General features: G+C 40.9%; 3 protein-coding genes across 4 annotated transcripts in view; 2 read left to right on the top strand and 1 right to left on the bottom strand.

Moving 5' to 3' along the window:
* The window catches only part of LOC118598371, a 6,490-nt gene extending 5,573 nt beyond the window's left edge, over positions 1 to 917 (bottom strand). Inside the window, exon 1 of the mRNA XM_036211032.1 lies at positions 913 to 917. Coding sequence (XP_036066925.1) covers positions 913 to 917 — 5 coding nt within the window. The remainder of the gene's footprint in view (positions 1 to 912) is intronic.
* A 3,870-nt stretch (positions 918 to 4,787) lies between these two features.
* LOC112141883 (gastrula zinc finger protein XlCGF57.1-like) overlaps positions 4,788 to 20,507 on the top strand; it is a 33,923-nt gene continuing 18,203 nt past the window's right edge. The window contains exons 1-2 of one of the 2 annotated variants that reach the window (XM_024265084.2): positions 4,788 to 4,824; positions 13,833 to 14,041. In XM_024265084.2, the coding sequence (XP_024120852.1) occupies positions 4,815 to 4,824; positions 13,833 to 14,041 (219 nt within the window). In that variant the 5' untranslated portion in view covers positions 4,788 to 4,814. Of the gene's footprint in view, positions 4,825 to 13,727; positions 14,042 to 20,507 lie in introns of those variants that run through there. The other variant, XM_024265087.2, reaches the window with a different exon arrangement.
* Positions 4,831 to 7,075, top strand: LOC112141884 (gastrula zinc finger protein XlCGF8.2DB-like). Its single transcript, XM_024265088.1, has one exon. The coding sequence runs from the start codon at positions 5,131 to 5,133 to the stop codon at positions 6,175 to 6,177; it is 1,047 nt and encodes a 348-aa protein (XP_024120856.1). The 5' UTR covers positions 4,831 to 5,130; the 3' UTR covers positions 6,178 to 7,075.

Raw genomic sequence — 20,507 nt, forward strand, 5'->3', positions numbered from 1 at the left:
AAGATAACATTAACATTTAATGCTATTGTAGTATGATTAATAAAATAAAAACCCTTTGTAGTTATTTGGTACATGTTTTTTATTCTCACAAAAGTGTAGGTACTTATACTAAGTTACATTTACTGCAATAACTTGTGAAATAAATAAAACTTGAATAATCCACAAACCCACAAATTCAGTATTTGTGTATTTTACAACCTGTAATAGTGTTGGTAAATAAATATTTCAATTAAACTAGCTAAAGCTAATATGTAAAAGAGCTCGTAGATGTTTTTTTTAGTGTTTGTACACAGTACCTGCAGATCGTTTTGTCTCCGCCGGAAAAATACCAACAAGTGCCGGTGGCGGCGATGGATCTGCTCCAACTCCTCCAAAAGTAAAAGTTAAAAAAAAAAAAAACTCAGAATCATTTCGAGTTAAATGATTCACAACACGTTCAACTCACGGTGGCCAGGCTACAGGAATCTAGCTAGCAAAGTTAAAACAGCTTTCGTTGTTTTGTTTGTTCAATAAAGTTATTGGACACAGCCCATGAGTGCTAAACTGCAGTGCGCATGCGTCGTTTGCCGGCTCGGCGGCTCGATGTTCCGGCACTCGATGCATAAGCCTGTGACCCCGTGACGTAGTTTTGACAGTTGGGTAACAGGAGAAATCCGTATCCAAGACAGAGAGAAGTCGTATTCAAAACGAGGAAAATTCGTATTCTCAAGAGACATGTTAAACGTAAAAATAAATGTTGTATTCGTATTTTTAAAGTAAGTTTGGCACAAAATATACATTTTTGCACAACTTTGTATTTATGAATACAAATTTCTTTTTGTGAATACAAAATATGTATTTATGAATATGAATTTCTTTTTGTGAATACAAAATTTTATTTATGAATACATTTCCTTTTGACAGTTATCTTACCCCATACTCAAACTCATCTCAGCTCCACAGCCACAATCGAGTCCCCGCCCCCCTGCGCGCGGCTGTTACGAGCATGCGCAGTCTCTCCTTCTCTCCTCTTTCAGCCCCGCTCTTCCCCCCGCTCCGCGCGACAATAGACACACTGTCTCCTTTTTCTTTTTTCATGGAGGTTCTCCTCTAAATCAGGTGTTTAAACTCTTGATTTTAAAGCGTGTCTTCTCTCCCTCACACTCTGTGGATCTGTCGGTCACAAACAGCTGCGGAAGAATAACCCAGCCAGAACCATTTTCAATGTAGAGGAGGGGGGTCCGGTGACGATGTTTCCAGAACAAAATATATAAACATTGTTACCTTGACATTAAAAATAAAAGTATTTGCGATTATATATTGGTTATTGGTTTACTGAAATAATGTTTTCTGTTGTGTCTTTTTGTCAGCATTCGGGGCCTCCGTGCCCCCCCTCTCAGTCTGGGCTCCTAGAATCAGCCGCTCCGTAAGAAGAAGAAGAAGGGCGGCTCTTCCGGGGGTTTCTCCCGTGTTCATTTAAAATGAAAGTTTATCGCAGTAGACTCATTTCACTATCGAAAAAAAGTAATATCGCAATAACGATAATTATCATTTTATCGCCCAGCCCTACTATATATATACATGTATATTTTTTTGCTTTTTATGTTATATTGTATTTTACAGGTACATTAAGGGAAGGGGGAGGGGTGTTCATCCACTAAACAAGAGCAGGGAGTTAATCATGTCACTCTGGTCAAATAGTTTTCAATCTTTCATTGAGGTACCATCATTTTTGTCCAGGCCTGTTTCATTAGTTTGTTTTTTTTAATAATTATGTTAATCAACAATTCAAAGGTGATGGCTGATTTTGATTGTTTCATTTTCTATATTCTTTTATTTATTGTTACTTTTGTAAGTTTGAAGTGATTTTACTGAGAATTGTGGGTTTGTCCTTCTTTAACTGAGGGGTACCAACAATTTTGTCCACGTGTGTATATATTTATGGCTCAACGACCAACCTGTCCAGACACCTGAAAACTGAGAATCTTCTCTGAAACTGAGCAAGAGAAGAAAACCGATTATATCCTCAAAGCTGAGACACTTTTGTCTTTATGTTATTGTGGATAAAAGTCTTTGTTGGTTTTGCACACTTTCATTTGTATTTTGTGTTGTGGTTGCAGAGTTTTGTGTTGTTCACTTCAAATGTGTTTAAAAGGAAAAAAGCTTAAAATGTATAGAGTTCAAAACTGAATACTTAACAGTTCTTTTATCATTTATTTTTTACATTTTATCTGGAAGGGATAAATAACAGCATATAAACAATTTACACTTTATATGAATAAAACATGTTTACATTATGGATTTTGTGCATAATGTTACATAGTAGTTTATAAGAAATTAAATAAAGCAAACAACAACCTAAAAAGTCATTTGGTAGCAGAAAGAGTCGCAGAGAGGCGACGGGCTGGGGTGGGCTTACTCGTGAGCCCCCAGCTCAGCCGCCAGGTGTTGGAGTTCGTACCGGTGGACTCCAGCAGGGCTGCCCTTTATCACCGGTTCTGTTCATAGTCTTTATGGACAGAATTTCTAGGCGCAGCCAGGGGCCGGAGGGGATCTGGTTTGGGGACCACAGGATTTCATCTCTGCTCTTTGCAGATGATGTTGTTTTGTTGGCTCCATCGAACCGGGACCTCCAGGATGCATTGGAGCGGTTTGCAGCCGAGTGTGAAGCGGCTGGGATGAGGGTCAGCACCGCTAAGTCTGAGGCCATGGTTCTCGACCGGAGAAAGGTAGTTTGTCCTCTCTCGGTGGGTGGAGTGCTCCTGCCTCAGGTGGAGGAGTTTAAATATCTTGGGGTCTTGTTCACGAGTGATGGAAGATCGGAGCGTGAGATCGACAGGCGGATTGGAGCTGCGTCCGCTATTATGCGGTCGCTGTACCGGTCCGTTGTGGTGAAAAGAGAGCTGAGCCAGAAAGCAAAGCTCTCAATTTACCGGTCGATCTTCGTTCCAGTACTCACCTATGGTCATGAGCTTTGGGTCGTGACCGAAAGAACGAGATCCCGACTACAAGCGGCTGAAATGAGTTTTCTCCGCAGGGTGGCTGGGCGCTCCCTTAGAGATAGGGTGAGGAGCTCAGTCACCCGGAGAGAGCTCGGAGTAGAGCCGCTTCTCCTCCGCATCGAGAGGAGCCAGTTGAGGTGGTTCGGGCATCTGGTCCGGATGCCTCCTGGACGCCTCCCTGGTGAGGTGTTCCGGGCATGTCCCACTGGGCGGAGGCCCCGGGGAAGACCCAGGACACGCTGGAGAGACTATGTTTCTCGGCTTGCCTGGGAACGCCTCGGGGTCCCCCCAGAGGAGCTGGAGGAAGTGGCCGGGGAGAGGGAAGTCTGGGCATCTTTGCTTAGACTGCTGCCCCCGCGACCCGGTCCCGGATGAAGCGGAAGAAGATGGATGGAAGAGTCGCTGTTTTCGTAGAGCTAATGCAAAAGAATGGATTCTCTGAGAAGAGACAGAATTCCAATCACTATTGTGGAGGGGAACAAGGAAAGACCGTCGTTTTTACTTTGAAAGATTTGGAAGGATTCTTGGGGGAAAAAAGCATAAAAACTGATTATTTAAAAGTTTTTTTTTTTAATCATTCTTCAGTGATAATAAATGTAGACTATTTTGAAGAGATATACGTTTGACTGGAGCAAATTGACTAGTGATAACAACGATATCTGCAGCAGAAAGTTGTGTGTGGGCGGGGGGGTTGTGGTGGGGGAGTGAATTGAGATTGAGAAACACTGGGTTAAAGTGACAGCACCTCTGCACTGCAATGACGCTTCCTGCTTATTAAAAAAAAGTACACTAGATTGTGGAGGGACTGTTTATCAATACAGACTCAAATTTGTTACCTTTTTGGATGCTAGTGTGCCACAGGATTTTTTTCATGGAAAAAGTGTACCTTGGCTCAAAAAGGTTGAAAAACACTGCTCTAGACCAGTACATCCTTGACCGAGGTAAACCAAAAATGCTTGTGTTCTCCAGTATCAATAAACTGCTCCAGTGAAGACCCATCTAGTTTGAGGACATGGTCTGGATTTTCTGTGTGCTTTGTTTAGAAATATTGTCCAAAAGGTATTCATCAAAAAACTGTCTGAAGTCTTTGATGGGAAACCTTGCTGAGTCCACTTCAGGAAAAGCAATTCAAGTCATGAGTTATAGCTGTTAAAATGAGAGTTGAGTTTAAAGTCATAAAATTAATAACTTATGTCTATGTCCTGCAACTCAAATCTACACCCGTAGACTTAGAGATTCCCATGATCCCGAAAGGGATTTAGAGGATTTAGGAAATGGATGGTAGGACTGATGGACTTCTAAAGTTTCAAACTGTAGGGCTTCTGACTGAGGTGATTAAAAATGTATTTGATAACAACACAAAAAACATTAACAGGTCTCAGACTTTCTCGTATTTGTGTCCCTGCAGTCCTCCCCCAGCATTGGTTGATAGAAGATGAAGATCTCTGCAACCAGCAGAGGAACTTCAGAGTGGAACAGAATGATCCAGAACCTACACAGACAAAAGAGGAACTGGGGGAACCAGAACTTCAACAGAGAGAAGAGGAGCAGGAAGAACAAGAACCTCAACAGACTGAGGAGCAGGAGGAACCACAAACCATACAGATTAAAGAAAGTTATACCTTGATGGAGATTTCTACCTTTGAGGGACATGTTTTTACAGAATCAGATGAAAACAATCAGCAGAGCTTTACTGTAACTGATGATCTGGATGAAGAAGGAAACCAACATGAAGAATCAACATCAACTCCAGATGAAGAGACAGAGCAGCAGAACAGAGATCAGGGGAAGAGAAGAGACAGAAGTCATGTCCAAAGTGTGGCCAGCTCTCACATGTCAGAAGGTCAGTGTGACTCTGATGTTAGAAAAAAGTTCAAGAAAGCAACTTCGGTTAAGAAAACCAAGCAATCCCCTAAAGAAAAGAGACTTTCCCATATCAAGTCTGGTAAAGGAATAAGAACTGCTCATAATATGTCTGCCCACATGAAAACTAAGTCTGATGAAGGACCTTATGTCTGTGAAGAATGTGGTAAAATGTTTGGCTCCTGGTTCAAATTAAGAACTCACATTACAACTCACACGAGAGAAGTCTTTTACGTGTAAAGAATGTGATAAACATTTTAGCCTTTTATCTTATCTCAAAACACACATGAGAACTCACAGGGGAGAGAAACCTCTTTGTGGTAAAGAATGTGATAGGAGTACTAATCAAAGAACTTCCCTTAAAGCACACGTGAGAACTCGTATAGAAGAGAAGCTTTTAATGTGTAAAGAATGTGACAGAAGTTTTAGTCGAGTTTCTAATCTCAAATCACACATGATAACTCATACTGGAGAGAAGCCTTTTACATGTAAAGAATGTGACAGAAGTTTTAGTCGAATTTATACTCTCAAACAACACATGAGAACTCATACAGGAGAGAAGCCTTTTACGTGTAAAGAATGTGACAGAAGTTTTAGTCGAATATCTACTCTCAAAACACACATTAGAACTCATACCGGAGAGAAGCCTTTCACATGCAAAAAATGTGACAGAAGTTTTAGTCAAATATCTAGTCTCAGAAAACACATGAGAACTCATACAGGAGAGAAGCCTTTTACGTGTAAAGAATGTGACAGAAGTTTTAGTCTGATATCTAGTCTCAAAACACACATGAGAACTCATACAGGAGAGAAGCCTTTCACATGCAAAGAATGTGACAGAAGTTTTAGTCAAATATCTAGTCTCAAAACACACATGAGAACTCATACAGGAGAGAAGCCTTTTACGTGTAAAGAATGTGATATGGGTTTTTGTCAATTATCTCATCTTAAATCACACATTAGAACTCACACAGGAGAGAAGCCCTTTTCTTGTAAAGAGTGTCCAAAACATTTTAGTCATATGCATAGTCTCAAAATACACATGAGAACTCATACACGAGAGAAGCCTTTTTCTTGTAAAGAATGTGACAGGTGTTATAGTCAAACAAACAGTCTCCAAGCACACATGAGAACTCACACAGGAGAGAGACCTTTTCCTTGTACAGAATGTGATAGAAGTTTCAGGCAGATGGCTAATCTCAAAATACACATAAGAACTCATACAGGAGAGAAGCCTTTTACATGTAAAGCATGTAACAGAAGTTTTAGTAAAAAAACTACTCTCAAAAGACACATGAGAACTCATTCAATGGAGTTAAAATTTGCTACTTAAAAAAAAACAAAGGAAAATTTACAGCAGGCATCAGGAAGTGAAGAAAGTAAGTTTATATAGAAAAATTAAAATTTTGTTGAAAATTATTCTATTCCTTTTCTAAGAGAATGAGTGCACTAAAGATTTTAGACATGTAACCCATTTTTTGGTGATGTTATTTAAGAGGGTATGAAACCCCCAGGTTTTCCTTCTCAGAAAATTAGAATTTAAAATGTGAATAAATGTTCAAAACTCCAGAGGGCCCACGCAAATCTGCTAAATAACTCCCAACAGTTGCAGAGCCTTAAAAGAGCTTTTAAGTGCATAATAATATTTCCTCACACAAAAAAAAAAACTAGCAAAGCGGTATTTTGTTCCATTCATCTCTGAGCAATGCTCTCCAACCTTGCTCTGTGAGTACCAGCCCAAACCCTGAGAACGACTGGGTCTTCATATTCATACGTATGAATGAATGTGGGGGAACAGCCCCTTCCTGGAAGTGTGTGCTCCCAGCACCCCCTCAGGCTAAACACCTTTAAAACTTCTGGAATTCAGAAGAAGGAAAGGAGCTTGCAGAAATACAGCTTCCCCCCCTTATTCCCTGGGGTTAGGGACAGAGACGTCTGCGATTGAGAGGGAGGGGGAGTTGCCGTTTTCTTCATATCCATTCCCCTCTGGGGAAATTCCTACTGCATCTTTGGGAAAAAAAGTTACATAGAAGCGTCTTGAGTCGTCTGAGTTTTTGTGATGAACTGGAGAAGTCGCATGATGGAAACATTTCATGAATACGTGAATTGGTGAGTACTGAAAAGTGAATAAGCAGGGGAACCCTGTAACTCATTTGAATTTTTAGATTTAGATTTATTTCAACCATGTAAAGAAAAAAAAAACAAAAGCATAAAACACAGTAAAAAAAAAACAATCTCCATTTGTAAAGAAAAAGTCACAAACTAACTGCAAATTAAAAAATGTTCATGAAATACACTTAAATAGATTTTTTTTTAATAACGACAGTAAGATTTAATTTTTAAAGAAATGGTAATGTTGATTTTTGAATTTTGTACTTTTACGATATTGTTAAGGTAACCATTGTGGTTGTAGTTCATGCTGAGACAATGATGTCTAATGGTGCTTTCACACCGAACACAGCAGGCGCGTCAAATTCGTGTCTGCTTCCTCTCTACTGACACATGTCAAATCAAGGCTCAATGCATTGATGCTCATGCCGCGAAGAAACCGCCGAAGTTGTTCTGGAGTTCATTCGTTTTCACTTCTTGGATTTTGCTGAGCGAGTAGCTTGGGTCTAGAGGTTTTGGAGAACTCTACAGAGTCATTGACAAGCACATTGCCGTTTGTTTTCACCACATCTGTCAAAGTGCATAGAGGATAAAGACCAAAATCCTCGCATTGAGCCGCCATCTTGAATTTTTATTCTTACCATTTGATCTGGTCACTGAAAATGTCACGTGCCCAAAACTGGGTCCCTGATTGGTTGACGGGCCGCGGAAATCGCGCAGCGTCAGGTCGGGTCTTTACATTGACCTAACATTGAGACCTTACGTCTCCACTGCGCCTGCCATGTTCGATGTGAATGCATCATTAGTCAATTAGAAATATTTTTAAACGTCTCTAAGTCATTTTACATTTTTATATGATTTGTGAACATTTCTATATTGTCTAAATATAAAATGACAGTTTATATTTTGTTGAGTCGTGTTAGTAAACAACAGTTTTGTGAAGGAAAGATTTTGTAAAAATGTATTAAGGAAGAGGTGGACTGGTGTTTGTGTTGTTGTGATTCCTGTTTTGTATCAGAGATTAGAAGTGTTTCTCTGTTCTTTTTAGTTCTCAGTGTTCTGTCTCAATCTTTCCTGTGAAGAATAAAGTGGACGTGAACATCAGTCAGAAGTGTGGAGTCTTTCCCACAGTGTGGCTTTCTGCTGTTTGTTGGTTCTCTGCAGGTTCCAAAGCTGGACTCCTCAAGTCCAGTTCTGACTGCTGAACTCAGGACTGAGCTCAGATCACAGAGCTCCATCAGGAGGTGTGAAGAAGACTGAAGTCAACAAACTGCTTCTCTGTGCTTTTCTCATCAGTCTGAGTGCAGCAGTGAGTTTCAGCACAGTTCATTGAGTGTAAAAATACTGGACTTCTTGAGCCATGAAGTCCCCCATTGGAAATGCATTACCTCCTCTCCTTGTGAAAGTAGGCCACCGCTTTCACAGTCACTTCCTCAAACGGCTATCGCCATTTTGCAAATGTCTGCAACCCATCTTCAGCGATTGGTCTGAGTCATAGCTGAGTCATGGAATCTACAGGAAGTACTGTCGCCAATCTGGAGTGAGTTTATTGCAACCGTCCGCCTCTTTCCACGCCTCTACCACGAGACCGCAGGATGTAAACAGCTTCTACTTTAATAATGCCGGAGAATTCTACAAGTCATTGTTGAAAAAAGAAGTTAAGCAGAAAGTAGCAGAGGAAGAATGATTATTCTGACATATAAAATGACTGAGAAATAACTGTCTTATTCTCAATGGAAGTCAATGGGACTTTGGCCTTTTTGCAACCCAGTGGTACTTCCTATATGGAACACGGAAGTAGGGGGGCTTGCTCAGTCCAATTTTTTCTTATACAGTCAATGGCACAGTTCAACAGAAACCTTCAAACTTCCTTCTGTCTTTGAGTCTCTTTGAGCTCTTCTGGAGTTTTTCTTGGGAGATGAGGTCAGAGAACACCATGATGAAAAGTTCCACAGTTCACACTAGTGCTGCCAGAAACCATTATTTTAATAGTTGATTAATCACTGATTAATTTTTCCAAATAGTTGACTAATCAGGTCATTCGCAAACTGGATGTAAAACACACATCTTAACCATCATTAGCCTTAAACTAACTAAAAACTAGATATATAGCATTACCTGTGATAATGCTAATGTGAATGCTGTAAGCTAAATTTGAAGATGCTGAAATCGATAACTAAAAATGCTGAAACTGATAGTTAAGTATTTGTTAAACTCCAAACTGGCATAAAAAACAAACAAAAAAAGCCTAAATTAGCTAAATAGCTAACCTGCAGCTGAAGTAATGGCTAAACTCCAAATTGAACCTTAACAAACAAAATAAAAGCTTAGATTAGCTAAATAACTTACATGTAGCTGAAATATTTGCTGAACTCCAAAGTAGCCTAAAATACCTTAATAAATGCCAAAATTGTCCAAAAAGCTAGCAGAATGCCCATTATAACTCTACTGCACTCTGACTCCAGCGAGCAGCACCTCACCTCCAATGAATGGAAGACACATCTTCTTCTTTTCCTTTTGGCTTTTCCCTTCAGGGGTCGCCACAGCGAATCAGTTTCCTCCATCTAAGCCTGTCTTCAGCATCCTCCACTCCTGTCTAACCTCATCCGTCAGTCTGTCCATCACCATTGCAAACAGGAAGGGGCTCAGAGCTGATCCCTGATGTAATCCCACCTCCACCTTGAACTCCTCTGTCACCCCTACAGCACACCTCACCACTGTCTTACAGCCCTCATACATGTCCTGCACTGCTCGGACATACTTCTCTGTCACTCCAGACTTCCTCATACAATACCATAGTTCCTCTCTGGGCACTCTGTCATAAGCTTTCTCCAGATCTACAAAGACACAGTGGAGCTCTCTCTGACCTTCTCTGTACTTCTCTATCAACATCCTCAAAGCAAATGTTGCATCTGTAGTGCTCTTTCTTGGCATGAAACCATACTGCTGCTCACAAATGTTCACTTCTGCTCTTAGTCTGGCTTCCACTACTCTTTCCCACACCTTCATTGTATGGCTCATCAGCTTTATTCCTCTGTAGTTACCACAACTCTGCACATCTCCCTTATTCTTAAAAATGGGCACCATCACACTTCTCCTCCATTCCTCAGGCATCTTCTCACCACCTAAGATCCTGTTGAACAACCCGGTCAAAAACTCCACTGCCATCTCTCCTAGACACTTCCATACCTCCACAGGTATATCATCAGGACCAAGAGCCTTTCCACTCTTCATCCTCTTCAAAGCCCCTCTCACTTCACCTTTACTAATCTTTCTTACTTCCTGCTCCACAACCGTCACCTCTTCTACTCTTTGTTCTCTCTCATTCTCTTCATTCATCAACTCTTCAAAGTATTCTTTCCATCTTTCCATTACACCACTGACACCTGTCACCACATTACCATTCCTATCCTTGATCACCCTAACCTGCTGCATGTCCTTCCCATCTCGATCTCTCTGCCTTGCTAGTCTGTACAGGTCAGTCTCTCCCTCCTTACTACCCAACCTAGCATACAAGTCATCATAAGCTCTTTGTTTGGCCTTTGACACCTCTACTTTCACCTTACGCTGCATCTCCCTGTACTCCTGTCTACTCTCCTCAGTCCTCTCAGTGTCCCACTTCTTCTTAGCTAGTCTCTTACTCCGTATACACTCCTGCACCTCCTCATTCCACCACCAAGTCTCCTTATCAACTCTCTTTCCTGATGACACACCAAGTACACTCCTACCTGTCTCCCTGATCACATTAGCTGTAGTTATCCAGTCATCTGGGAGTACCTCCTGACCACCCAGAGCCTGTTTCAACTGTTTCTTAAAAGTCATGCAACAATCTTCTTTTTTCAGCTTCCACCAGTTTGTCCTCTTCTCTGCCTTTGCCCTCTCTTTCTTCATCTTCTTCACCACCAGAGTCATCCTACACTCCACCATCCTATGCTGTCTGGAAACACTCTCACCGACCACTACTTTACAGTCACTGATCTCCTTCAGATTACAGCGTCTACACAAGATGTAGTCTATCTGTGTGCGTTTACCTCCACTCTTATAGGTCACTCTATGTTCCTGTCTCTTCTCAAAGAATGTATTCACTATCGCCATTTCCATCTTTTTTGAAAAATCAACCACCATCTGTCCTTCTACATTCCTCTCCTGGATACCAAACCTGCCCATCACCTCCTCATCACCTCGGTTTCCTGCACCAACATGACCATTGAAATCTGCACCAATGACAACTCTCTCATTTCCAGGGATGCTCATCATCACTTCATCAAGATCCAACCAGAACTTCTCCTTCTCTTCCAGCTCACATCCTACCTGTGGGGCATACCCACTAACAACATTGAACATGACACCCTCCATTTCTATCTTCAGACTCATCACTCTATCTGACACTCTTTTTACCTCCACAACACTCCTAACAAACTCCTCCTTTAGGATAACTCCTACTCCATTTCTCTTCCCATCTCCACCATGATAGAACAACTTGAACCCTGCTCCTAAACTTCTAGCCTTGCTACCTTTCCACCTGGTCTCCTGGACACACAGTATGTCTACCTTTCTCCTCTGCATCATGTCCACTAACTCTCTACCCTTTCCTGTCATAGTTCCAACATTCAAAGTCCCAACTCTCAGTCCAACACTAGTGACTTTCCTCTTCTCCCTCTCCCTATGAACCCGCCTTCCTCCTCTCCTTCTTCCACCAACAGTAGTCCAATCAGGTGTTCCCTCTCTCCCTGACTGATCCAAATGAATGTTTTTCAACATTTTCAATTTTCCATCAGCCTAGAACAATGTTCCTGAGAAAACATTTCCTCTTAGAAATCTGAGCTGATTGAGTTTGTTGTTGTTGGATTCAGATAGCGGCAAAACCTGCAGCAGAAACCACATCATTTCAGGGACATGGGATCTCCTGATCTTTATTGTCTGGACAAATCAAAGATTTTAGTCTTTTTCAAGTAATTTTTCATTCTCTGCCATTTTGAAAAGCTCTACTTTGAAGCTGAATTTCCCCACAGAGCGTGACAGAAAGAACTTCTTCATCCTCTTCTTCCTTAAAGCCTTCATAATCGACAGACTTAATAAGCTAGATATAAATGACTGACTGCGTCATCACAAGCCTAGAGTCCTCATAACAAACGAAACAAATAATAAAATCTGTTTTAAACTAGGGCTGTCACAAACAATTATTTCAATAGTCGACTAATCTCTGATTATTATTTTTGATTAGTCGACTAATCGGTTTGTCCGGCGACTGGATGTAAAACACTCATCTTAACCATAATTGGCTTTAAACTTGAAGTGTTTAAGCTATATGCTAACTAGAAATAAAGACAATAATTTATTAAGCCTTTAATGAATCATGCAGGTTTTCTTCCTAATTTGTTTATGGCATTAAGACGAAACTTAAATCAAATGAGGTAATCTGAATCAACAACAGAAAACTAAATACAAGCCTTCAAATATTTTTTAAAGCTTTAATATGTATATTTAATACAACATGTGTAAAGTATTTCAAAAGATATTGGCAGATATAAACGCACTCAAAATATTTGCTCACTGAGGCCCATTTATTAAAGCAAAACACTAATAACATCTTTGAACTGAAGATATTCCTATACATAAAAAACCTGAGAATGTCCATAGAAACAAAGAGCTTTAAGACATTACATCTTTAAAAAAGTGGGGAAATGTATATTTTCAAAAAGGGAGAAAAGCAGGGGATGTTAGAATGTACATCAGTTCTTTCATTCTTTCACTACCTACATCCACTGCACATGCGCAGAACGAAATTAAATCATATTTTTCAGTTTGGTGGACCGCCCTTAAATCTGTGTTACTTCTTTAATGTTGTGGTTACTATGCTGTTTGTTGTCGTTTTTGTGACTTTAAGTTACATTTAATCGTATGCTTATTCCGCTAATGTTATGCTACACTTGTCAACTTAGCTCTGGACTTTTATGCGAGCTACTTCACTTCTGGGACTCGCACATCGCTCCACAACTCCGCAGTAGATGCGTACCGACACACAGCCTCTCTGTCTGCGCGGTAAACGTTTCATAATCCGCTATTCGAACTGAACAACGTGATCGTGGCGCAGAATATGAATGAAGCCTTGGACGAGCGGTTCATTTCCAGTGTAAACTCATTATCTGCGCCGCCCTCGCGGCGTTTGGTTCAAAGAGCGCGGATTATGAAACGTTCATCATGCAGACAGAAGTGCCGTAGACACGGATCTGCTGCACATCTGATGGATTATCTCCAAACAGCATTATTGACAGCCGAACAGGATCCATTTAAACCCGGATAACTGCCGCGGCAGAGCTAGCTGTGTTAGCGCCGATGTTAGCTTAGCTAGACGAAGCTCTCTGTTCAACGTGATCAAACTCAGTCACAACATGCATCATCTTCACGAACAGCCATAGTGATCTCATGGAACACAAGTTCTGCCTTAAAGAAATGACATTGGACAATTTTCCTCTTTCATTTTTCTTATGTTTCCCCACATTTTTGAGTTCCGTTAGCGTGTCGTTGTATTGTTGTTGATACTCCAGCCTACCCTGTAACATCACTGCTAACCGGATTAGCACCACTGCGCATGTGTGAAGAGAACGGCAGACCCGGCATTAGAAAGCGTGCACCGTAGTTTTGAGATCAAAACAAGGAAAAAAATAGCAAAAAAACGACGCTTCGACGACCAAAATAGTTTTCGACTATTTTAATAGTCGACGTAGTCGCGACTAATCAAATAATCGTGGCAGCCCTACTCTGAACTGCTGCTGTTTTCATTCATCATGAAGTTTAGTGTATATATCATACACCACAATCCACTAAAGTCCTGTCAGCGTCTAAAAGCCCCCCCTTCTTGTGTTTGTGTCCCTGCAGTCCTCCCCCAGCATTGGTCGACTGAAGAGGATCTCTGCAACCAGCAGAGGAACTTCAGAGTGGACCAGGAGAATCCAGAACCTCCACAGACTCCAGAGGAACTGCAGGATCCAGAACCTTCCCCGATGAAAGAGGAACCAGGAGAACTCTGCATCAGTCAGGATGAAGAGCAGCTTGATCTGAAGCAGGAGACTGAAACCTTGATGGAGATTCCTGCTTTGGAGGAACATGTTGACAGTGAAGCAGATGGAAACAATCAGCAGAGCTTTAATGGAACTGATACTCAGGATGAAGAAGGAAACCAACATGAAGAATCAACATCAACTCCAGATGAAGAGACAGAGCCACAGAACAGAGATCAGAGGAAGAGAAGAGACAGAAGTCATGTCCAAAGTGTGGCCAGCTCTCACATGTCAGAAGGTCAGTGTGACTCTGAGCTTCAGCTCCACTCTATAGATATGTTCACTAGAGAGTGCTCAGATACTCACGATCTGCTCCAGAAAATCAGAGAATTAATATTTGTGACGTCCAAGATGGTGGATTTGTGATGTTTAGTAAAATATTATCTGACGATGTATTTTTGCTCTGAAATGCAGAATAATGTTGGAATTTAAGTTTATGAACTAAAACACAGTCAAAAGAGTAGTAGCTCTCATTTGCTCGTCCCTCGTTCATTCCCTTCATGCACCTGCGACCCCCCTTATATTGTCCTGCTCCTCCGCCCACTCTCACACTCATCCAATCACACTGGAGCAACGATGTAACACAGAACACATTAACACATATAACAGAGCCCCAACAACGTTAGTCACTACAATATTCTTTTATGATGATAAAGGTACAATATTTTGAAGAGACATACGTTTAACTTGAGGAAATTGACTAATGAAACGATGATATTTGCAGCAGAAAGTTATAGGGGGTGTGAAAGGGTAAGTTCTTCATCGGGGGGCGTAAGAGAAAAGAATTGAGAAGCACTGGTGTAATCCAAGATTATTGTGGGACACTGCTGCAGAAAAAAGCCGCTTCGTGCCGCAGCGCTGTCATGAGTGGCTATATATTAATCACAAAACGTTTAAAAGTTTTTTTTTTTAGTTGAAGTTTCAGCTCTGTGAAGCATTTTAAAGTCCCACTCCAACTATATTTCATCTGTTTCCAAAGCGTTTTAAAGTTCTCTTTTCATTATGATTCTGCTGTTTTAGGAAAAATCTAAAAACTTGTCGTTTTCTGGGACATAGTTTCTGCAGAGCCTGCAGAGTCTGCTTCTCCTCCACTGTCGGTCACCACAAACATCCCAGACTCGGTTCAAACATTTAATCCTGACTTTATTACGCAGATTTAATGGATTTAATTGTCACAAAAGCCGCAGCACGAGGTGCGTTCAGGGACTGCGTGGAATTTCCTTATGCGCTTGCATTAAAGGGGCCCTACTATGATTTTCTTCAGCCTTTCAGAGTAAACTATATCCATATATATGATCATATATTACATTAGGAACAATAAAAAAACAAATTATTTATGAAATACGAGTCATGTTTCTGTCAGTAATACCCAGAAGTAAAACGACTCGATTTCTGAGTCTCCGCCTTTCGCTCCTTGTCGGTCCCGCCCATTTCACGACGTCATACATGACCCCGCCTCCCCAGCGTGAACAAAACTATTTGTAAAGAAAACTATAAGAAAGACGGGTCTGCGGTCTGCAAAATCTTGTCTGATTTTTCCCTTTTTCAAACTTTATTTTGCTGATGGATTTTGAGTCTGTATGAAGAGCAGGTTCACTTTCACCGCTGGTTTGAGGAATCCTGCATGACGGTTACTGGAGACGCTACAGGTATTCACGCTAAAAAACACGTCGGTAGAATCAATTCAAAGTTGTTTTATTGAGCATGAATTCATCCGACCACATGTTAATGAGTTTCCGTGTCTCTTCGTTGTGGTTTTATGGTTTGTTTTTAAGAGAATTCTGTTGAAACTACAATAGAGATTTAAGATGACGTCACGGCTGCAGCTCACGCGTGCGCCGCGTAGGAGACACAGAAAAGAGAGTTATACATTTTTCAGTGGTGTTAAAATAAACATTCTAACAAGTAAACAGTTGGAACAATTATTTCCTTTTGGAGAACATGACAATCTAATGCTCTACATTTGTCCACGGCTCACCGATCACCTCATTTCTACCGTGTTTACATCACATGACTGCTGGGTACGGTGGCCGTTTTGGTTCAGTTGTTCGGCTCTCGGTTCGTTTCATATTCAGACTGAGGAATCTCAGAGTGAACTGAAGTTCAGTCCGATTGGAAACAAAGTGAGACTACATTGAAAGATGGGTCAGAGAGCGGTTCCTGGTGCAGGAAGGTAGTTATCTCCTGCCACTGCTCCATGGAGAAGGTGGGTGTGTTTTTGTTGTAGTCTGGGGGCGGAGCTTGCAGCACAGACTCTTTCTGGAGGGAGCTGTTGGTGTGGCTGCATTTTCTGTATGCAGAAGCAAATCGGTTGCACCGCTTACTCCGCATGTGCGAACCATACGTCACTTCCGGTCTTCACCCACTATACCACAGAGTCATTTCCAAACATTAAAACTCCTTGGTCAAAGAATTTATTTTTTTTCTCAACAACCGAGAGCTTCTCCTGACTGGATTACAGTGCGAAAAAAAGCCACTGAGTTACCATCAATAACGTGTTTGGATTACCGGAGAAAATAAAGCGTCTTGAAGTGGCGCTGTATCCTCTTAGCTTAGGGAGTAAACTGCCGTCATATAAAACAGCAGAAGAAGAAAACATTTGTAGTCTGTTTGTAGTCACTGCAAGATCGTAAGGTCTTGATCCTTAACGTGTCTTTTTCCTTACGTTTTTTCAACAATAAGTGAATGTTTTCACTATGATAAACATTTTAAGGGCTGCACGGTGGCGCAGTGGTTAGCGCTCTTGCCTCACAGCGAGAAGGCCCCGGTTCGACTCCCGGCTGGGACCTTTCTGTGTGGAGTTTGCATGTTCTCCCCGTGCATGCGTGGGTTTTCACCGGGGACTCCGGCTTCCTCACATGCTTCATAGGTTGATTGATGACTCTAAATTGCCCCTAGGTGTGAATGTGTGAGTGACTGGGTGTGTGAATGAGGCCCTGCGACAGACTGGCGACCTGTCCAGGGTGTACCCCGCCTTCGCCCTTCAGTAGCAGGGATAGGCTCCGGCGCCCCGCGACCCCGACAGGGAAGAAGCGGTCAAGAAAATGGATGGATGGATAAACATTTTAAGTGCTATATTAACATCCTACAAGGTTATTATTGTTGTTACCGACCGAAGACCGGAAAATGCTTTAGCGGAAGTATCGTGTGGTTCGCGCATGCGGGAGAGCGGTGCAACCGATTTGCTTCCGCATACAGAAAATGCACCCACAGTTGGCATCGATCTTACGTCGGTTTCCAACCGCTCGTTTTCGTGGGTATGGGAGGGTCTGCTGCAGACAGTTCAGGTTTTTAGAGGACTTTTCTTAAATCCATGAATGGATCAAAATGCTTCTTTGGGGTTCTTTATAGTGAGGAATGAACAGTAAAATGCATTTAAAACCTCAAAAAGTAGAACCTTCATGGTAGGGCCCCTTTAAGAGCTCGCTATTGCTACATTTCAGGTGTGCTGGGAATTTCTAGCATTTGCTCACACTGACCTCAGCAACACAAACACACACTCATTCGGTGCTCCATTCATTGTGACTCACAACCACAACACAATGGTCTGTATTACACACAATTATGCAAAAATGCTGCATATATTTCTACATAAGCGTGTTTTTATGCATGACATTAAAACAACAACTTTAAAATAATTATTTTATTGTTCTTCACTAGTTTTAATCTTTGCTCTTCTGTAATTGGAAAACACATTTGTGATTGAACAAAGTTAATTTCTTAAAAAATTGGTCAAGATGATAAAAAATGACTAGAAATAAACTTGAGAGCTTTGATAAAAGTTGATGGTTTAAAGTAAGGAATGTGTTCATCTAAAGCAGGGGTCTCAAACTCAAATCAGCCGGGGGCCGCTGGAGGCAGAGTCTAGGTGAGGCCGGGCCGCATCAGGATTTTCAAAAGAAAATCGCTGAGAAAACATTCCAATGTTCTCAAATATCTTTATTTTTAACACAAAATAATGAATAAATAATGAACGACGTGTATAGATCTTTGAGCGTGTTGATTTATATATAAATATAAAAAAGGGTAGTTAATGTCCGGTTCTGAAATAGTTTATATTGAAGATTAAACTTAAGATATTTTGCTAGGGGGTAGGATTAAAAAAAGTTTTTTAAACTTCTTCCTACTCCATTTTGAACTACATAGTAGAGGTTTATTGTTTTTATATATAATTTATATGGAATTTTCTATTGTTGTTTTCTTGTTTTTTTACCATGTACATTAAAAGATGACTAAAAAAACAAATAAATTAGTAATAAATAAATAAAATAATAATAATGACCAAACAACAGATACAGACAACTGAATAAACCACATATTGACTGACTAGAGAAAACTCATTATTTTTATTCAGTTTCAAATGTCTGTATTAACATATCCTCCTTCAGTGAGAGAGAAGCCCCGGTAACGAAAAAATTAGATTTTTGGAGAACTCCTCACAGTAATTAAATCGGATCTGTGTATTTCCATTCTTTGGAGGTGTGGGGTGCGCGCCAGCTGCATCAGCGCGTATCATTATATCGGACTTCTACTCGCGTTTACATGGACTGGAATGCGCGCCGACACAGCCGGTGTGTGAACCTTAAGATTCACAGACGCGCGACACGCGGCGACAGAAACACATCTTTTGACAAGCCGCGAGCAGCAATTTCCCCGCGCGGGGCACGCATATTTATCACATAAATCAAATCGCGTTTGTTGCTTCATGGCTCCTCCTCCTAGCTGACTGGAGGAACTAATGAAAGAGTGAGGAGGTACTGGACAGCCCGCTGATGTCCCGCCTCCAGAGCCATATACCTCACTGTGATTGGTTCGTTCAGCTCTGCACACAACAACTGTCATTCATATCAGCCTTGCGGGCCGCACTAACAGTAATCTTTCATATGAAGACGGGGGCCGCAAATTATCATCCTGCGGGCCGCAGATGGCCCGCGGGCCGCGAGTTTGAGACCCCGATCTAAAGGTTCAGAGAAAAGACGTGTAGTTTGTTAAAATGACATGACATTTCTGTCATGTTATAAAACCTGACATAAGTTTACACTTTCAATTATTATTAGTGTTTTGTTTTTTGGGAGAGAATAATTATGAACTGAAACTTTCTAAATAAAGGGAGTTGTGCGAGGGAAAGTCGAGCCTCGCTAGAGGATTGCTGGTTGAGGCGGCAGATCATGGACTTTGATTACTGTCAGAGAATGAAGACGCTTGGAGAGAGACTGAGGTTTCCTTTTTTATTGAACGATGAACAGAGTGAACTGCAGCAGTTGGTAGTTAGCACAGGTTTCGGATGTGGGTATGCATTAGTTTTCGCAGGTATGTGTGGGAGAGTGTGTGTGTGTGTGTGTGTGTGTGGTCTGAAACAAATAATAAATAAAATATGTTACAATAAATTCTGTCTGATATTGGACAAATCTTATAACATAACTAAATAAATTGTTTGTAAATATGTGACTTAGGTTTGACAGAGAGGTCACAAACAAAAGGCTTAACACAACCAATAATTCTCTGTAAACACTTAAAATTAGCTGAGTTGTTTAAAGAAACAGATCTTAGTAAAGAAAATTAAATCAACTTAATCTCCCACAATATATTTTACATGTAAAATAATAACCTAAAGTAATTATCAAATTATTGATAATTAAGATGCAGAAATAACTTACATTTCCTCAAGAACGCACACATAAAGGAAAAAGAACAGGTGAACACACAGTCAGTCCTTACAGCTTCTCCGCTTCTGCTCAACTGATTTCACTGCTGCTTCTGATGGTGAGGGAACATGTCTGGGCAAGCTCAACAGGTGTAGTTTTTCATCCCACCGAAGGGGGTGCTGTTCTGCCGTTTTCTTGAAGCGCTTTCTCATAGGAGTAACAGTTTTGGTAAACATACAACTTTTTTATTACACAAATGTTTGGGTAGTAGAAATCTAATATGGCTGTGTGGTGGTTGAGCCTCCAACCACCACACAGGTGTTAGTATTTTCGTTTTCTTTAAAACATTTACTTTGTTTCCTTAAAATAAGTTGATAATGGGTGCACACATTTGATTTATTTTAAGTGAAAATACAGTTTATTTACTTTTGTTTGTTTGAGTTCCACCTCAGGTGATCCACATCCAACACAATCAGCAGAGGAGTTTGGGACATTCCACTGGCAAGACTGCAGGGATTCCCAACACTCCTACTGGACTTTATTTTTTTTCTTTAAAGGAAAATATTTAGTTTATTCTTCGAAAACTATTTTGAGTATTTAGATGTGTTTAGTTTGTATTTGTTCTGTTTTTGCAGTCTTAGATTTATTTGTTATAATTTGTAGTTGGTTTGTTTGTCCCCTCCCTCATGTGTCCATTATGGTTTGCCCCTGTCTATATAAGCTTCCCCATTGTGTCTGTGTGGGAGAAAGTGGTCAGGCCGGTTCAATTTAGTCCTCTTTGTTTGTTTAATTTAGTTATATTTTCAGTTGGGCCCATGTTATTTTTGGTTTGAAGACACTGTACCAGT

Source organism: Oryzias melastigma, unplaced genomic scaffold (genome assembly GCF_002922805.2).
Source record: "Oryzias melastigma strain HK-1 unplaced genomic scaffold, ASM292280v2 sc00387, whole genome shotgun sequence".
In the NCBI taxonomy this organism is placed as follows: domain Eukaryota; kingdom Metazoa; phylum Chordata; class Actinopteri; order Beloniformes; family Adrianichthyidae; genus Oryzias; species Oryzias melastigma.